The 19,907-nt window shown below is 43.5% G+C and overlaps 1 protein-coding gene across 1 annotated transcript; it reads left to right on the plus strand.

Annotated features, from left to right (window-relative positions):
• The first annotated feature begins 363 nt into the window (after nt 1–363).
• On the plus strand, nt 364–18,559 carry LOC133563064 (uncharacterized). Its single transcript, XM_061916991.1, has 2 exons — nt 364–2,205; nt 17,323–18,559. The coding sequence occupies exon 2, from the start codon at nt 17,656–17,658 to the stop codon at nt 18,424–18,426; it is 771 nt and encodes a 256-aa protein (XP_061772975.1). The 5' UTR covers nt 364–2,205; nt 17,323–17,655; the 3' UTR covers nt 18,427–18,559.
• Nucleotides 18,560–19,907: the final 1,348 nt, after the last annotated feature.

The raw sequence follows: 19,907 nt of genomic DNA on the forward strand, positions 1-19,907 counted from the left end.
GTATGTATGTATTTAATTATGTATGTACTTATGTATGTATGTATGTATTTATGTATGTATTGATGTATGTATTTATGTATGTATGTATGTATTTATGTATGTATTGATGTATGTATTTATGTATGTATGTATGTATGTATGTATGTATGTAAGTATGTATGTATGTATGTATGTACTTATATATATATGTTTGTATGTATGTATGTATGTATTAATGCATGTACTTATGTATGTACTTATGTATGTATGTATGTATGTATGTATGTATGTATGTACTTATATATATATATATGTTTGTATGTATGTATTTATGTATGTATTGATGTATGCACTTATGTATGAATGTATGTATTTAATTATGTATGTATGTATGTATGTATGTATGTATGTATTTATGCATGTACTTATGTATGTACTTATGTATGTACGTGCGTACGTACTTATGTATGTATGTATGTACTTATATATATGTTTGTATGTATGTATTTATGTATGTATTGATGTATGCACTTATGTATGAATGTATGTATGTATGTATTTAATTATGTATTAGGGGTTAGTGCGTCTGCCTCACAATACGACGTTCCTGCAGTCCTGGGTTCAAATCCAGACTCGGGAACTTTCTGTGTGGAGTTTGCATGTCCTCCCCGTGAATGCGTGGGTTCCCTCCGGGTACTCCGGCTTCCTCCCACTTGCAAACACATGCACCTGGGGATAGGTTGATTGGCAACACTAAATTGGCCCTAGTGTGTGAATGTGAGTGTGAATGTTGTCTGTCTATCTGTCTTGGCCCTGCGATGAGGTGGCGACTTGTCCAGGGTGTACCCCGCCTTCCGCCCGATTGTAGCTGAGATAGGCGCCAGCGCCCCCGCGGCCCCGTAAGGGACAAGCGGTAGATGGATGGATGGATGTATTTATGTATGTACTTATGTATGTATGTATGTAATAATGCATGTACTTATGTATGTACTTATGTATGTATGTGCGTTCGTACTGATGTATGTACTTATGTATTTATGTATGTATGTATGTATGTAAGTATGTATGTATGTATTGATGTATGTATTTATGAATGTATGTATGTATTTATGTATGTAAGTATGTATGTATGTATGTATGTATGTATGTATGTATGTATGTAAGTATGTATGTATGTATGTATGTATTTATGTATAGGAACATGATTTATGAGTTCCTGTGAATGTGAAAATTTCCTGCCTGATATTTACAGATGCATGCTGGGATATAATCCCATGAAAGCAGAACAAAGCTGGCAAGTAAAATGATTTGATGATTTAATCTGGATTGTTTCAGGAGGATTAGAGGTGGGGTTGATGAAGGCCGGCCAGATGTTGCCCATGGACTGCAAACCACTTTTCCTACCAGCTCTGTAACCATATGAACAAATCACGGCCGTACAACATTTTCCAAGGCGCTTGTCCTCGTCGGGGTCGGAGCCAGCTGGAGCCTATCCTAGCTGACCCTGGGCGAGAGGCAAGTGTGCCCCAGACCAGTGGTTTTTATTGAATTACTGCCGGGTCAAACTCGCTTCGCAAAATAATTAGCGCATGCTTAGCATTACCGCCGGCTCAGGATTAACGCCGGGTCAAACTCGTTTCGCAAAATATTATTTTTATTAGTGCATGTCTAGAATTTCCGCCGGGTCAAACTCGTTACGTCACGAGTGACACTTCACCTGTCATCATTTTCAAAATAGAGGAGGCTGATTTCAATAATTTGAAATCGCATAAAGGGAAGAAGATTAAGAGCTATTCAGCAGGCTTTAAGGTCCAAGCTAATGAATATACTAAAAAGAACAGTAAACATCTATGTTTTATTAATATACCATAGCTGCGTGTGTCAAATATGAGTCATTAAATGACTCCCGCCTCCTGGTGGTAGAGGGCGCTAGTGATCCTTCTTGCGACTACTCGGCTGCAGAAGAAGTGACAACAAGCAGCAAGAGTGAGCAGCATTCGTTTATTTTTTCCTCTCGCTTGCGCTTTTGACATGGAGGATTACATATCTAAAATAAAACAGTTTTCTAAACTGGACTTTCAATCGAAGCAGGAGGTAATGAAGGAAGATCTCCATCAAGACAGAGAGACTTTTAAAACTGAAGAAAGATAAGGAAGACTTCTATAAACAAGTTATCGATGCTTTGGATCAGAAGGAGCTGCGCATGGACTTCATTTATAAGTAAAGGTAAGACCATTATAACGTTTTCTTATTAAATGTGCTTTTCATGATGGTATCCTTACATACAACTCAAATTTATAAGCGCAGGCCTAAAGTCTTTGGTAAGCGCCGGAGAAATTAATTAGCGCCCCGGCGGCAATTGAAGGAAGTAGGGTACACCTTTCCACCACTTGTGGCAGTAATGACAAGATCAAACAAACAGAAGATGCTCACGTCATAGAAGGGTTTTTTCAGCGCAAAAAGTATGACTATAGAGGTCAATCTGGATATATTGGAGAATCTTAAAACCACATAGATGAAACATTGAAGAAATTCAGAAGAGTCTAATTGTGATCAGACCGAAAAATATGCCAGAGCAGACCTTAATTACAGCGAAGGAGAAGGCACTACCTGGACACAGACTGACGAAGGATGGCCTCACACTGCCAGTGGCGACTAAGCAGCAGTGGAAGGAGCATAATATGACATGAAGACCCTATGAATATTTTTACATATTCAGGGAAAATCAATTAAAAAATACTTTAATTATGACGATGATTGCTGGTTATGAGAAGGTCTTGCTGGCCCACCACCGACTTGAAAGGGTTATTTTCCTGTGGTTGATGATTCCTGGCCACAATTCTGACGTCCCTTGTCAAGCGCTTGCTGTCTGGTTTTGCTCAAACATCCACAGTCACTTCCTGCGCCGCTTTAACTGCCGTTAATCATTCAAGCTTCTTTCTGACAACCACGCCAACAGGCTGGTCCCCAAAGACCGCAGTCGCCGCCGTCACACCTAATGTTGGAGCACTTAAACCATAAAGATAGGAAGGTCTTTGAAGAACTGTTCCCAGGGCAGTCAACACATTGCAGCTGCTCAAAGACTTCCATGGGTCAGATCTGGTCTAGGGACTGAGCATGGACTGACGGGGCCTCCTGGGACCGGAGGACACACCCGACAGTCCGGTTTTGTGATGGATTGAATGCCGTCCAGAAAAGAAGACCTGGGGCTTCAAGTGAAAATAATCGTACCTTCGAATGCAGAAGTAAAAAATGTAGATGTGCGCACATTTCTTTTGTTACGTGGCAATCATGTGCGACTGATCCTAGGGCGAACACGCCCAAGTTCCACCCGCTTTGAAACACACCCGTCATTTTGAGAGAAGCCAATCACAAGTCATATAGAGAACATGTGGGACATCTACATCTATATCTACAAACCCCGTTTTCATTTGAGTTGGCAGCTTGTGTTAGATGTAAATATAAACAGAATACAATGCTTTGCAAATCCTTTTCAACCCATATTCAGTTGAATATGCTACAAAGACAACATATTTGTATATAAACTGATAAACTTTATGTTTTTTTATAAATAATAATTAAATTAGAATTTCATGGCTGCAACACGTGCCAAAGTAGTTGGAAAAGGGCATGTTCACCACTGTGTTACATCACCTTTTCTTTTAACAACACTCAATAAACGTTTGGGAACTGAGGAAACTAATTGTTGAAGCTTTGGAAGGTGGAATTCTTTCCCATTCTTGTTTTATGTAGAGCTTCAGTAGTTCAACAGTCCGGGGTCTCCGCTGTCGTATTTTACGCTTCATAATGCGCCACACATTTTCCATGGGAGACAAAACTGGACTGCAGGTGGGCCAGGAAACCACCCGCAGTCTTTTACTAAGAAGCCGCGCTGTTGTAACACGTGCTGAATGTGGCTTGGCATTGTCTTGAAAAAGACGGCGCTTAGAAGGCAGCATATGTACCTTTCAGCATTAATGGTGCCTTCACAGATGTGTAAGTTACCCATGCCTTGGGCACTAATGCACCCCCATACCATCACAGATGCTGGCTTTTGAACTTTGCGTCGATAACAGTCTGGATGGTTTGCTTCCCCTTTGGTCCGGATGACAGAATGTTGAATATTTCCAAAAACAATTTGAAATGTGGACCCGTCAGACCACATTTCACTTTGCATCAGTCCATCTTAGAAGATCTTGGGCCCAGAGAAGCCGGCGGCCTTTCTGGATGTTGTTGATAAATCAATCAATCAATCAATCAATGTTTACTTATATAGCCCTAAATCACTAGTGTCTCAAAGGGCTGCACAAACCACCACGACATCCTCGGTAGGCCCACATAAGGGCAAGGAAAACTCACACCCAGTGGGACATTGGTGACAATAATGACCCAGTGGGACGTCGGTGACAATGACGACTATGAGAACCTTAGAGAGGAGGAAAGCAATGGATGTCGAGCAGATCTAACATGATACTGTGAAAGTTCAATCCACAATGGATACAACACAGTCGCGAGAGTCCAGTCCAAAGAGGATCCAAGACACAGCAGCGAGAGTCCCGTTCACAGCGGAGCCAGCAGGAAACCATCCCAAGGGTAGCGGACCAGCAGCGCAGAGATGTCCCCAGCCGATACACAGAGGGACATAGAAGAAAAAGAAAAGAAACGGCAGATCAACTGGTCTAAAAAGGGAGCCTATTTAAAGGCTAGAGTATACAAATGAGTTTTAAGGTGAGACTTAAATGCTTCTACTGAGGTGGCATCGTGAACTGTTACCGGGAGGGCATTCCAGAGTACTGGAGCCCGAACGGAAAATGCTCTATAGCCCGCAGACTTTTTTTGGGCTTTGGGAATCACTAATAAGCCGGAGTCCTTTGAACGCAGATTTCTTGCCGGGACATATGGTACAATACAATCGGCAAGATAAGATGGAGCTAGACCGTGTAGTATTTTATACGTAAGTAGTAAAACCTTAAAGTCACATCTTAAGTGCACAGGAAGCCAGTGCAGGTGAGCCAGTACAGGCGTAATGTGATCAAACTTTCTTGTTCTTGTCAAAAGTCTAGCAGCCGCATTTTGTACCAACTGTAATCTTTTAATGCTAGACATGGGGAGACCCGAAAATAATACGTTACAGTAGTCGAGGCGAGACGTAACTAACGCATGGATAATGATCTCAGCGTCTTTAGTGGACAGAATGGAGCGAATTTTAGCGATGTTACGGAGATGAAAGAAGGCCGTTTTAGTAACGCTTTTAATGTGTGACTCAAAGGAGAGAGTTGGGTCGAAGATAATACCCAGATTCTTTACCGTGTCGCCTTGTTTAATTGTTTGGTTGTCAAATGTTAGAGTTGTATTATTAAATAGAGTTCGGTGTCTAGCAGGACCGATAATCAGCATTTCCGTTTTTTTGGCGTTGAGTTGCAAAAAGTTAGCGGACATCCATTGTTTAATTTCATTAAGACACGCCTCCAGCTGACTACAATCCGGCGTGTTGGTCAGCTTTAGGGGCATGTAGAGTTGGGTGTCATCAGCATAACAGTGAAAGCTAATACCGTATTTGCGTATGATGTCACCTAGCGGCAGCATGTAGATGCTGAAGAGTGCAGGGCCAAGGACCGAACCCTGGGGAACTACACACGTTACCTTAACGTAGTCCAAGGTCACATTGTTATGGGAGACACACTGCATCCTATCAGTAAGATAAGAGTTAAACCAAGACAGGGCTAAGTCTGACATACCAATTCGTGTTTTGATACGTTTTAATAAAATATTATGATCGACGGTATCGAAAGCAGCGCTAAGATCGAGGAGCAGCAACATAGATGACGCATCAGAATCCATCGTTAGCAATAGATCATTAGTCATTTTTGCGAGGGCTGTCTCCGTGGAGTGATTTGCCCTGAAACCGGATTGAAAGGTTTCACATAGATTGTTAGACGCTAAGTGTTCATTTAACTGCTCCGCAACAATTTTTTCAAGGATTTTTGAAATAAAGGGAAGGTGAGACACCGGTCGGTAATTTACCATGAGGTCAGGATCGAGGTTAGGTCTTTTAAGAAGAGGATGAATAACCGCTTTTTTGAATGCTAGGGGAACAGTGCCCGAGGAGAGTGATAAGTTTATAATATTTAGCATTTAAATGGCTTTCCCTTTGCATAGTAGAGCTTTAACTTGCACTTACAGATGTAGCGACCAACTGTATTTAGTGACAGTGGTTTTCTGAAGTGTTCCTGAGCCCAAGTGGTGATATCTTTTAGAGATTGATGTCGGTTTTTGATACAGTGCCATCTGAGGGATCGAAGGTCACGGTCGTTCAATGTTGGTTTCCGGCCATGCTGCTTACGTGGAGTGATTTCTCCAGATTCTCTGAACCTTTTGATGATATTATGGAGCGTAGATGTTGAAATCCCTCAATTTCTTGCAATTGCACTTTGAGAAACGTTGTTCTTAAACTGTTTGACTATTTGCTCACGCAGTTGTGGACAAAGGGGTGTAACTCGCCCCATCCTTTCTTGTGAAAGACTGAGCATTTTCATGGCACCCACCTGTTCCCAATTAGCCTGCACACCTGTGGGATGTTCCAAAAAAGTGTTTGATGAGCATTCCTCAACTTTATCAGTATTTATTGCCACCTTTCCCAACTTCTTTGTTGCTGGCATCAAATCCTAAAGTTAATGATTATTTGCAAAAAAAAAATGTTTATCAGTTTGAACATCAAATATGTTGTCTTTGTAGCATATTCAACTGAATATGGGTTGAAAAGGATTTGCAAATCATTGTATTCCGTTTATATTTACATCTAACACAATTTCCCAACTCATATGGAAACGGGGTTTCTACATCTACATTAGAGAAGATTGAAATAGACAAGCAACATTCAATCCAACAACAATAACAACAACTAATGATCCATCTTAGAACTTGGATAACATGAAGCATATTTTAGAACAATCCAAGGAACCCTTTCTAGTGACAGCTGGATCAGAGACATGATGCACCACAAGAAAGGAACAGATGTTCAACTGAAGGACTTGGACTAAATGACATTAATAAGGCCAACAAAAATGGAGGTGGAGTTGCAGACTACGTGTCAAAGGAGGTGTACTACCAGGTGGAGGCGGAGTTGCAGACTACGTGTCAAAGGAGGTGTACTACCAGGTGGAGGCGGAGTTGCAGACTATGTGTCAAAGGAGGTGTACTACCAGGTGGAGGCGGAGTTGCAGACTATGTGTCAAAGGAGGTGTACTACCAGGTGGAGGTGGAGTTGCAAACTACGTGTCAAAGGAGGTGTACTACCAGGTGGAGATGGAGTTGCAGACTACCTGTCAAAAGAGGTGTACTAGCTGGTGAAGCGGAGTTGCAGACTACGTGTCAAAGGAGGTGTGCTACCAGGTGGAGGCGGAGTTGCAGACTACGTGTCAAAGGAGGTGTACTACCAGGTGGAGGTGGAGTTGCAGACTACGTGTGAAAGGAGGTGTCCTACCAGGTGGAGGCGTGGTTGCAGGCTACGTGTCAAAAGAGGTGTACTAGCAGGTGGAGGCGGAGTTGCAGACTGTGTCAAAGGAGGTGTGCTACCAGGTGGAGGCGGGGTTGCAGACTACGTGTCAAAGGAGGTGTACTACCAGGTGGAGGCGGAGTTGCAGACTACGTGTCAAAGGAGGTGTACTACCAGGTGGAGGCGGAATTACAGACTAGGTGTCAAAAGAGGTGTGCTACCAGGTGGAGGCAGAGTTACAAACTACGTGTCAAACGAGGTGTACTACCAGGTGGAGGCGGAGTTGCAGACTACGTGTCAAACGAGGTGTACTACCAGATGGAGGCGGTGTTGCAGACTACTTGTCAAAGGAGGTGTACTACCAGGTGGAGGTGGAGTTGCAGACTACGTGTGAAAGGAGGTGTCCTACCAGGTGGAGGCGTGGTTGCAGGCTACATGTCAAAAGAGGTGTACTAGCAGGTGGAGGTGGAGTTGCAGACTACGTGTGAAAGGAGGTGTCCTACCAGGTGGAGGCGTGGTTGCAGGCTACATGTCAAAAGAGGTGTACTAGCAGGTGAAGGCGGAGTTGCAGACTGTGTCAAAGGAGGTGTGCTACCAGGTGGAGGCGGAGTTGCAGACTACGTGTCAAAGGAGGTGTACTACCAGGTGGAGGCGGAGTTGCAGACTATGTGTCAAAGGAGGTGTACTACCAGGTGGAGGCGGAATTACAGACTAGGTGTCAAAGGAGGTGTACTACCAGGTGGAGGCGGAGTTACAGACTAAGTGTCAAAGGACAAACATGTCATGAAGAAAGTCAAAGAGTGTGAATCCTCCTTAGGTGCACACGCAGCACCTCAGTGGCGTACTGGAACTTTCAGGACTAGATAAATATAAACATGACCATCATTGACTTGAGGTCTGGGCTCTGATTGGCCAATCCTTTTTCTTCCCTGGGCAACTTGGATGGATGCTGAGGTTGTTGCCTTGACATATTCCAGTGTGTTGTTCCCATCATGCACCTGGACTAGAATTATTATTTCACGCTCCATGCAGCTGGGATGATAAGAAGATCAACATTGACCTTCTCATCTTGAAGGCCTCATCCCTCCTTCTCCAAACAAAAGCAGCATCAAAAGTTTTGTTTCATAAAAACGTTCAAAAGTCGGAACCATGTTTCTTATTCTCTCTTTGAAGTTGTGCTGAGACATAAATGATGTTTTTGTTATCAAATCCACCATGAAACCTTTTCATCACATTTGCATTTCCACCCATATTCTTCTTCACTTCCAGATGAAAACTACAAAAGCCAAAAGCAGTGAAGTTGTCACCTTGTGAAAATGCTAAATAGAAAGAGACTGCAACAAATCATTTTCAACTTTTATTCAATTGAATAAACTGCAAAGACAAGATATTTCATGATATTTTTGTTTGCAAATAATCATGTACTTAGAATGTAATGGCAGCAACACATGTCAAAAAAGGTATTTTCACCAGTGTGTTACATGGCCTTTCCTTTGAACAACACTCAGTAAAGGTTTGGGAACTGAGGAGACACATTTTTGAAGTGGAACTATTTCCCATTCTTGCTTGATGTACAGCTTAAGTTGTTCAACAGTCTCCAGCCTCATATTTTAGCCTTCACATTTGCAATGGGAGACAGGTGTGGACTACATGCAGGCCAGTCTAGTACCCGCACTCTTTTACTATGAAGCCACGCTGTTGTAACACGTGGCTTGGCATTGTCTTGCTGAAATAAGCAGGGGCGTCCATGATAACAACATATGTTGCTCCAAAAAAATGTATGTACCTTTTAACATTAATGGTGCCTTCACAGATGTGTAAGTTACCCATGCCTTGGGGACTAATACACCCCCATACCATCACACATACTGGCTTTTAAACTTTGCGCCTAGAACAATCCGGATGATTGTTTTCCTCTTCGGTCCAGAGGACACAGCGTCCACAGTTTCCAAAAACAATTTGAAATGTGGACTCGTCAGACCACAGAACACATTTTCACTTTGCATCAGTCCATCTTAGATGAGCTCATGCCCAGTGAAGTCGGCAGCGTTTCTGGGTGTTGTTGATAAATGTTTTTGGCTTTGCATAGTAGAGTTTTAACTTGCACTTAGAGATGTAGCGACCAACTGTAGTTACTGACAGGGGTTTTCTGAAGTGTTCCTGAGCCCAAGTGGTGATATCATTTACACACTGATGTGGCTTTTTGATGCAGTACCGCCTGAGGGATGGAAGGTGCGTAATATCATGGCTTACGTGCAGTGATTTCTCCAGATTCTCTGAACCTTTTGATGTCATTACGAAGCGTAGATGGTGAAATCCCTGAATTCCTTGCAATAGCTGCTTGACAAATGTTGTTCTTAAACAATATGCTCAGGCATTTGTTGACAAAGTGGTGACCCTCGCTCCGTCCTTGTTTGTGAAGGAGTGAGCATTTCATGGAAGCTGCTTTTATAGCCAATCATGGCACCCACCTGTTCCCAATTAGCCTGTCCACCTGTGGGATGTTCCAAATAAGTGTTCGATGAGCATTCCTCAACTATATCACTCTTTCTTGCCACTTGTGCCAGCTTTTTTGAAACGTGTTGCACGCATCAAATTCCAAATGAGCTAATATTTGCAAAAAATAAGAAAGTTTACCAGTTCGAACGTTAAATATCTTGTCTTTGAAGTCTATTCAATTGAATATAAATGAAAAAGGATTTTTTGTATTCTGTTTTTATTTATTATTTACACATCCTGACAACTTCCCTGCCTTTGGGGTTTGTAGATGAATAGTAGAATAGTAAATTGTTTTTGTTATGTCGGCCGTTAGATCCACCAGAAAACTATTTCATCATATTTGCACCTCCACGAATATTCTTCTTCACATCTCAGACCATTTTTTCTCTCCAAACTTCCAGAAATGTTTTTTTTGATATTTGACACCATTATTTTTGTTGTGCTTTGAGGCAACACACACATGTGCTACAGACTGAAAGAGCTAAAAAACAAAACTGAATTATTCACACGGATCTCACTTTTAATCGGCTTCTTGGCTCCCTTTCGTAAATCCACTCTTTAATTCATGTTGCTATGATATTAAACATTTATATACAAACCCCGTTTCCATATGAGTTGGGAAATTGTGTTAGATGTAAATACAAACAGAATATAATGATTTGCAAATAATTTTCAACCCATATTCAGTTGAATGCACTACAAAGACAAGATATTTGATGTTCAAACTGATTAATACTTTATTTTTTTGCAAATAATAATTAATTTAGAATTTCATGGCTGCAACACGTGCCAAAGTAGTTGGGAAAAGGCATGTTCACCACTGTGTTACATCACCTTTTCTTTTAACAACACTCAATAAACGTTTGGGAACTGAGGAAACTAATTGTTGAAGCTTTGGAAGTGGAATTCTTTCCCATTCTTGTTTTATGTAGAGCTTCAGTCCTTCAACAGTCTGGGGTCTCCGCTGTCGTATTTTACGCTTCATAATGCGCCACACATTTTCCATGGGAGACAGGTCTGGACTGCAAGCGGGCCAGGAAAGTACCCGCACTCTTTTACTACGAAGCCACGCTGTTGTAACACGTGCTGAATGTGGCTTGGCATTGTCTTGAAAAAGACGGCGCTTAGATGGCAGCATATGTTGTTCCAAAACCTGTATGTACCTTTCAGCATTAATGGTGCCTTCACAGATGTGTAAGTTACCCATGCCTTGAGCACTAATGCACCCCCATACCATCACACATGCTGGCTTTTCAACTTTGCGTCGATAACAGTCTGGATGGTTCGCTTCCCCTTTGGCCCGGATGACACAATGTCGAATATTTCCAAAAACAATTTGAAATGTGGACTCGTCAGACCACAGAACACTTTTCCACTTTGCATCAGTCCATCTTAGATGATCTCGGGCCCAGAGAAGCCGGCGGCGTTTCTGGATGTTGTTGATAAATGGCTTTCGCTTTGCATAATAGAGCTTTAACTTGCACTTACAGATGTAGCGACCAACTGTATTTAGTGACAGTGGTTTTCTGAAGTGTTCCTGAGCCCATGTGGTGATATCCTTTAGAGATTGATGTTGGTTTTTGATACAGTGCCGTCTGAGGGATGTACGGTCACGGTCATTCAATGTTGGTTTCTGGCCATGCCGCTTACGTGGAGTGATTTCTCCATATTCTCTGAACCTTTTGATGATATTATGGAGTGTAGATGTTGAAATCCCTAAATTTCTTGCAATTGCACTTCGAGAAACGTTATACTTAAACTGTTTGACTATTTGCTCACGCAGTTGTGGACAAAGGGGTGTACCTCGCCCCATCCTTTCTTGTGAAAGGCTGAGCATTTTTTGGGAAGCTGTTTTTATACCCAATCATGGCACCCACCTGTTCCCAATTAGCCTGCACACCTGTGGGATGTTCCAAATAAGTGGTTGATGAGCATTCCTCAACTTTATCAGTATTTATTGCCACCTTTCCCACCTTCTTTGTCACGTCTTTCTGGCATCAAATTTCGAAAGTTAATGATTATTTGCAAAACATCAAATATGTTGTCTTTGTAGCATATTCAACTAAATATGGGTTGAAAAGGATTTGCAAATCATTGTATTCTGTTTATATTTACATCTAACACAATTTCCCAACTCATATGGAAACAGGGTTTGGACAGTACATTTATTTACAGTACAGGCCAAGAGTTAGGACACACCTCCTCATTCACAAAAAAACCGATGGTCCCCGCCCCATTGATAAAGCAAGACATTCCACTAATCAAAGCTGACAAGACACACATGTGAAGGGAAAACCATTACAGGTGACTACCTCTTGAAGCTCATGAAGAGAATGCCAAGAGTGTACAAAGCAGTAATCTGAGCAAAGGGTGTCAGAGCTTGGTCCGCATTGCCGGCAGTAAGTCGGCCACGTTTCCAGTGAGGGTTGGACTCCGCCAAGGCTGCCCTTTGTCACCCATTCTGTTCATCACTTTTATGGACAGAATTTCTAGGCGCAGTCAAGGCGTTGAGGAGATCTGGTTTGGTGGCTGCAGGATCAGGTCTCTGCTTTTTGCAGATGATGTGGTCCTGGTGGCTTCATCTGGCCGGGATCTTCAGCTCTCACTGGATCGGTTCGCAGCCGAGTGTGAAGCGACTGGGATGAGAATCAGCACCTCCAAGTCCGAGTCCACGGTTCTCGCCCGGAAAACGGTGAAGTGTCATCTCCGGGTTGGGGAGAAGACCCTACCCCAAGTGGAGGAGTTCAAGTACCTAGGAGTCTTGTTCACGAGTCAGGGAAGAGTGGATTGTATGATCGACAGGCGGATCAGTGCGGCGTCTTCAGTAATGCGGACGCTGTATCGATCCGTTGTGTTGAAGAAGGAGCTGAGCCGGAAGTCAAAGCTCTCAATTTACCAGTCCATCTACATTCCCATCCTCACCTATGGTCATGAGCTTTGGGTTATGACCGAAAGGACAAGATCACGGGTACAAGCGTACCAAATGAGTTTCCTCCACCGGGTGATAGGGAGAGAAGCTCTGCCATCTGGGAGGAGCTCAAAGTAAAGCCGCTGCTCCTCCACATGGAGAGGAGCCAGATGAGGTGGTTCGGGCATCCGGTCAGGATGCCACGGGGAAGACCCAGGACACGTTGGGAAGACTATGTCTCCCGGCAGGCCTTGGAACGCTGGGGAGAGGGAAGTCTGGGCTTCCCTGCTTAGGCTGCTGCCCCCGCGACCCGACCTCGGATAAGCAGAAGAAGATGGATGGATGAATGGAAGTGTTTTTACAGATTGATTCATTCATTTGTATACATTTTGCTCACACAGGTGGAATTGTCAGCATGATCTCACGTTCCATTGACATTACTTCAGTTTTAAAACACAAATAAGCCTCCAAAGTTGTTGTTATGACAATGAAAGAGGAGAGCAAAAAGATTTGGTGAACAATAAATCCTCATTTTATTGGAGAATCTAGGAGTGTGTTTCTAGTCCAGTGCCGCTGACAATGCTCCGATCTCGTTATGGCTCTTTACCGCCAATCGCAGCACTTGCACCGGTCTCCCCTGAGTGCAGTCCACCCACATCTGCGGTCCTCTCCAAGGTTTCTCATTGTCATCCCACCGGGTTGAGTTTTTCCTTGCCCTCATGTGGGATCTGAGCCGAGGACGTCGTTGTGGCTCGTGCAGCCCTTGGAGACACTTGTGATTTAGGGCTATATATACATAAAAATTGATTGATCGATTGATTGATACAAATTGGATCCGCCCTCCGCACCGAAGTCAACCGGGTCTCAGGAATCCGTTTTTTTCAGCCGGGTCCTGCGAGTCGTCAGAGTTCAATCAAAGGCGGCCGGACGCCTCCTCTGTTTTTCAAGACCTCGCGTCTGAGAGTGCTTTGGACCTTTGGACCGAGGACTAAAGGCCCCGGACAACAAAGCGAGCCGTGCTGGATTAGTCGGCGTCTGGCTCCAGGCCTGACAGCTGACGACTATTAGATGGAACACTTTAAGTGCGCCTCGGCAGACGGGATGAGCTGCGAGGCTAAATCGATTAGCGCGGCCAGCCAGTGAGCGAGAGTCCAGGGAATAACCAGGCACTTCCTGTCTGTGTGCCTCTTTATTCAACACAATCATACGCCAAAATAAAACACTCGATGGATGTTCTCCTTCATGTCGTCAGCAGCTCACCTGCGCACAAAAACCTGGCACAGGTGCTTTTTCAAGGCAAAGATGCATCGAAACCTGGAGACACCAACTTCATGCTTCACGGCGAACAGTGCAATGGACGCTGAGTGGATCTAGCATAGACTTCTGAGAGTCTAGTCCATAGTGGATCTAACATAATAGTTAGAGTCCAGTCCATAGTGGATCTAACATAATAGTGTGAGTCCAGTCCATAGTGGATCTAACATAATAGTGTGAGTCCAGTCCATAGTGGATCTAACATAATAGTTTGAGTCCAGTCCATAGTGGATCTAACATAATAGTGTGAGAGTCCAGTCCATAGTGGATCTAACATAATAGTGAGAGTCCAGTTCATAGTGGATCTAACATAATAGTGTGAGAGTCCAGTCCATAGTGGATCTAACATAATAGTGTGAGAGTCCAGTCCATAGTGGATCTAACATAATAATGAGAGTCCAGTCCATAGTGGATCTAACATAATAGTGAGAGTCCAGTCCATAGTGGATCTAACATAATAGTGTGAGAGTCCAGTCCATAGTGGATCTAACATAATAGTGAGAGAGTCCAGTCCATAGTGGATCTAACATAATAGTGAGAAAGTCCAATCCATGGTGGATCTAACATAATAGTGAGAGTTCAGTCCATAGTGGATCTAACATAATATGAGAGTCCAGTCCATAGTGGATTTAACATAATAGTGAGAGCCCAGTCCATAGTGGATCTAACATAATAGTGAGAGTTCAGTCCATAGTGGATCTAACATAATATGAGAGTCCAGTCCATAGTGGATTTAACATAATAGTGAGAGCCCAGTCCATAGTGGATCTAACATAATAGTGAGAGTTCAGTCCATAGTGGATTTAACATAATAGTGAGAGCCCAGTCCATAGTGGATCTAACATAATAGTGAGCGTCCAGTCCATAGTGGATCCAACATAATAGTGAGAGTCCAGTCCATAGTGGATCTTTTTAAACACTCTTCCTCACCATTTGTTTTGTTTTATTGGGGATGGGGACGGCATGGCGCGGTTGAGAGAGTGGCCGTGCCAGCAACCTGAGAGTTCCTGGTTCGATCCCACGCTCCATGCTGAATTTCCCCCAGGGATCAATAAAGTATTTTCTATTCTATTCTATTCTATTCTGCCAACCTAGTCACGTCCGTTGTGTCCTTGAGCAAGATACTTCATCCTTGCTCCTGATGGCAGCTCCCGCCATCAGTGTGTGAATGTGAAGTATATTTATATAGCGCTTTTCTCTATAGACTCAAAGTGCTTCACATAGTGAAACCCAATATCAAAGTTACATATTTAAAGCAGTGTAGGTGGCACTGGGAGCAGGTGGGTAAAGTGTCTTGCCCTAGGACACAACGGCAGTGACTAGGATGGCAGAAGCGGGGCTTGAACCTGGAACCCTCAAGTTGCTGGCACGGCCACTCTACCAACCGAGCTACGTGGAAATAGTGTCAAAGCCCTTTGAGAGCCTTAAAAGGTAGAAAAACGCTATACAAGTACAAACCCTGTTTCCATATGAGTTGGGAAATTGTGTTAGATGTAAATATAAATAGAATACAATGATTTGCAAATCCTTTTCAACCCATATTCAGTTGAATATGCTACAAAGACAACATATTTGATGTTCAAACTCATACACTTTTTTTTTGTGTGCAAATAATCATTAACTTTAGAATTTGATGCCAGCAACAAGTGACAAGGAAGTCGGGAAAGGTGGTAATAAATACTGATAAAGTTGAGGAATGATTGGGTATAAAAACAGCTTCCCAAAAAATGCTCAGCCTTTCACAAGAAAGGATGGGGCGAGGTACACCCCTCGGTCCACAACTGCGTGAGCAAATAGTCAAACTGTTTAAGAACAACGTTTCTCAAAGTGCAATTGCAAGAAATTGAGGGATTTCAACATCTACGCTACATAATATCATCAAAAGGTTCAGAGAATCTGGAGAAATCACTCCACGTAAGCGGCATGGCCGGAAACCAACATTGAATGACCGTGACCTTCCATCCCTCAGACGGCACTGTATCAAAAACCGACATCAATCTCTAAAGGATATCACCACATGGGCTCAGGAATACTTCAGAAAACCACTGTCACTAAATAAAGTTGGTCGCTACATCTGTAAGTGCAATTTAAAGCTCTATTATGCAAAGCGAAAGCCATTTATCAACAACATCCAGAAACGCCGCCGGCTTCTCTGGGCCCGAGATCATCTAAGATGGACTGATGCAAAGTGGAAACCTGTTCTGTGGTCTGACGAGTCCACATTTCAAATTGTTTTTGGAAATATACGACATCGTGTCATCCGGACCAAAGGGGAAGCGAACCATCCAGACTGTTATCGACGCAAAGTTGAAAAGCCAGCATCTGTGATGGTATGGGGGTGCATTAGTGCCCAAGGCATGGGTAACTTACACATCTGTGAAGGCACCATTAATACTGAGAGGTACATACAGGTTTTGGAACAACATATGCTGCCATCTAAGCGCCGTCCAGACCTGTCTCCCATGGAAAATGTGTGGCACATTATGAAGCGTAAAATACGACAGCGGAGACCTCGGACTGTTGAACGACTGAAGCTCTACATAAAACAAGAATGGGAAAGAATTCCACTTTCAAAGCTTCAACAATTAGTTTCCTCAGTTCCCAAACGTTTATTGAGTGTTGTTAAAAGAAAAGGTGATGTAACACAGTGGTGAACATGCCCTTTCCCAACTACTTTGGCACGTGTTGCAGCCATGAAATTCTAAGTTAATTATTATTTGCAAAAAAAAATAACGTTTATGAGTTTGAACATCAAATATGTTGTCTTTGTAGCATATTCAACTAAATATGGGTTGAAAATGATTTGCAAATCATTGTATTCTGTTTATATTTACATCTAACACAATTTCCCAACTCCTATGGAAACGGGGTTTGTAGATGTTCCACACGTTCTCTACTTAATGTATTATTTAACATTTAAAAAGCTACTGTAGATCTGTATTATAGAACATTTATGGTTACTGTGGGAGAACTAATCTTATGACATTTCTCATCCTCTATTCATCTACTATTCATTTATTATCAATGTACTAATCATCTCCTATTGATGTATTATTCATGTCCTATTCATCTCCTTCTCATCTGCTTTTCACTTCTCACCTCCTCCTCATTCATCATTCCTCCTAAGGTGGTGTCGGCCAAGTCCCAGGTCCAAGTGGAGATGAATGAGGGTGTGCGCACATGAGAAATAGCACAAATGTCACCAGGGTCCTGACCTTTTGCTCCCCTGGCCTGCAGTAGCGTGTCTGAAGGTTTGGATGGGAAAAGACAACAAATTGTGTCCCCAGGACTCAAGTGTCTAACCTCCAAATGTTGGCCAAACTTGTCCTTGGTTTTAGACAAGAGAGATTTCCAAGCGGTTTGACATATGTCACAACCCTTCCTTACCCAGACCAACGGTCTGGACTGACTGGAACGTGATGGCCTGGCTGACCCCTGAGGGACCAGCAAAAGGACTGTTATGGGCTCCACTCGGTATCTCAGACCAAAAAGGTGTTTTGGAACCACAATCTGGAGTTGTCACAAGCAGACACGTAAGGTGGGGTCCACTTACGTAACAACAAAACCATCAATCCATCCATTTTATACTGCTTGTCCCTCTCGGAGTCAATCATTTGACTCCGAGAGGGAGGTCAACAACCTGGAGCTGAACGCCAGGAAAACAGTGGAGATGATCAAGGACTTCAGGAAAGTCACAGCCCCACCATCCCCCCTCACCCTGATTGACTCTCCCACCCCCATCTCCATTGTGGAGTCCTTCCGTTTCTTGGGCACCACCATCACCCAAGACCTCAAGTGGGAGCCGACCATCAGCTCCCTCATCAAGAAGGCCCAGCAGAGGATGTACTTCCTGCGGCAGCTGAGGAAACTTAAGGTGCTGACCGAGATGCTGGTGCAGTTTTATTCAGCCATCATCGAGTCCTTCCTCACCTCCTCCATCACCGTGTCGTTCCCCGGCGCCACAGTCCAGGATGAGCATGGACTGCAGTGCATGGTACGTGCTGCTGAGAAGGTGATTGGCTGCAAACTCAAACCCCTCCAAGACCTGTTCTCCTCCAGGACCGGTAGGCGTGTGGGTCGGATCACAGCTGACTCTTCTCACCCTGGACACAAACTATTCTCCCCTATCCCCTCAGGCAGGAGACTACAGTCCATCCAGACCCACTTGTCCCACCCCCAGAACCGTATTTCCCCCTCGGCCATCAGACACAAGAACAAGAACAAGACTTGATAGCTCACTTATCTTATTACCTATTCTGTCTTCTATGTCTTCTATGTTGCACCATTGCACCAAGAACAATTCCTAGTTTGTGAACCCGTTCTCAAACAATGGCAATAAAAACTATTCTGATTCTGGTTTTCAATAAAAGAGCCATTAAGTCTACTACCTTGTTTTCCAAATGTCGGATCACCCTTTTATTCATAAGTAAGATATTTCCGAGACTTGTTCAGACCACCAACATTTGCTATCAGCTTCTGTGACTCCTGTTGGACCTGGCTTTTACGACCTCTAACCCTGGATGGTGTGTCTCGGTCTTGGTCACGGTCCGCCACAAAACTGTCCTCTAACCCCTCACACGGATCTGCAGGGCACACCCACACGTACATTCATCAGTGTTTTAGGTTGACCTGACGTGTTCCCTGCAGCCAAGTCATTCCCCGACTGAGAGTCAGTACCTAACACACACAGACACCAAACCGGACCAGACAACAAATCCCATAGGAGCTGAAGAGAGTGCGGGTGCAGTTTAGCAAATAACATTCCAAAGCATTGCACCAGCTTGTTACGTTTTAAGGGTTTATGTGAAAGAGGGGACACACCACTAAGAGTAATAGCCCTCGAAGCCACAGTATCAGGTAAAATAGTCCCTGGACTTTTACGTTGCTATCAGACTGTGAGGCAGCACCCTTCAAAAAAAAAGGGTAATAAATAGCCAGATCCGCACACTCACGTTTAAAGACCGTGGCACTGAAGGGGCCTATTCCCAGCACTGCTGGTTTTGGTGTGGTCCTCTTCAACAAAAAACAGCTGTCTCTCAAATGGGGAGCTCTCTCGCAGTATGAGCACACGGGCTAGACTTAGGTGTGTCGTAGTTAGACGGTGTCACACGATGACTACCTGAGTGATGTAGTTAGACGGCGTCACACGATAACTACCTGAGTGATGTAGTTAGACGGCGTCACACGATGACTACCTGAGTGATGTAGTTAGACGGCGTCACACGATGACTACCTGAGTGATGTAGTTAGACGGCGTCACACGATGACTACCTGAGTGATGTAGTTAGACGGCGTCACACGATGACTACCTGAGTGATGTAGTTAGACGGCGTCACACGATGACTACCTGAGTGATGTAGTTAGACGGCGTCACACGATGACTACCTGAGTGATGTAGTTAGACGGTGTCGCACGATGACTACCTGAGTGATGGCACACCATTCGGACATTATTGGAGGTAGTAAGTCTTTGTTTATTAGGGACCAACGTCCCTTTGGGACAGAGAACCCTATTGAATTTCTAAAGTTTTATTAGGGACCGATGTCCCTTTGGGACAGAGGATCCTATTGTATTTCTAAGGTTTTATTATTATTCTTTATTATTCCGCCGCTTCTTTGATCTGTAATTTGACCCCCTTAACATGCTTCAAAACTCACCAAATTTTACACACGTCAGGACTGGCAAAAATTGCGATTTAATCAAAAAACCAAA

This window comes from Nerophis ophidion, linkage group LG12 (genome assembly GCF_033978795.1).
Source record: "Nerophis ophidion isolate RoL-2023_Sa linkage group LG12, RoL_Noph_v1.0, whole genome shotgun sequence".
Classification (NCBI taxonomy): Eukaryota; Metazoa; Chordata; class Actinopteri; order Syngnathiformes; family Syngnathidae; genus Nerophis; species Nerophis ophidion.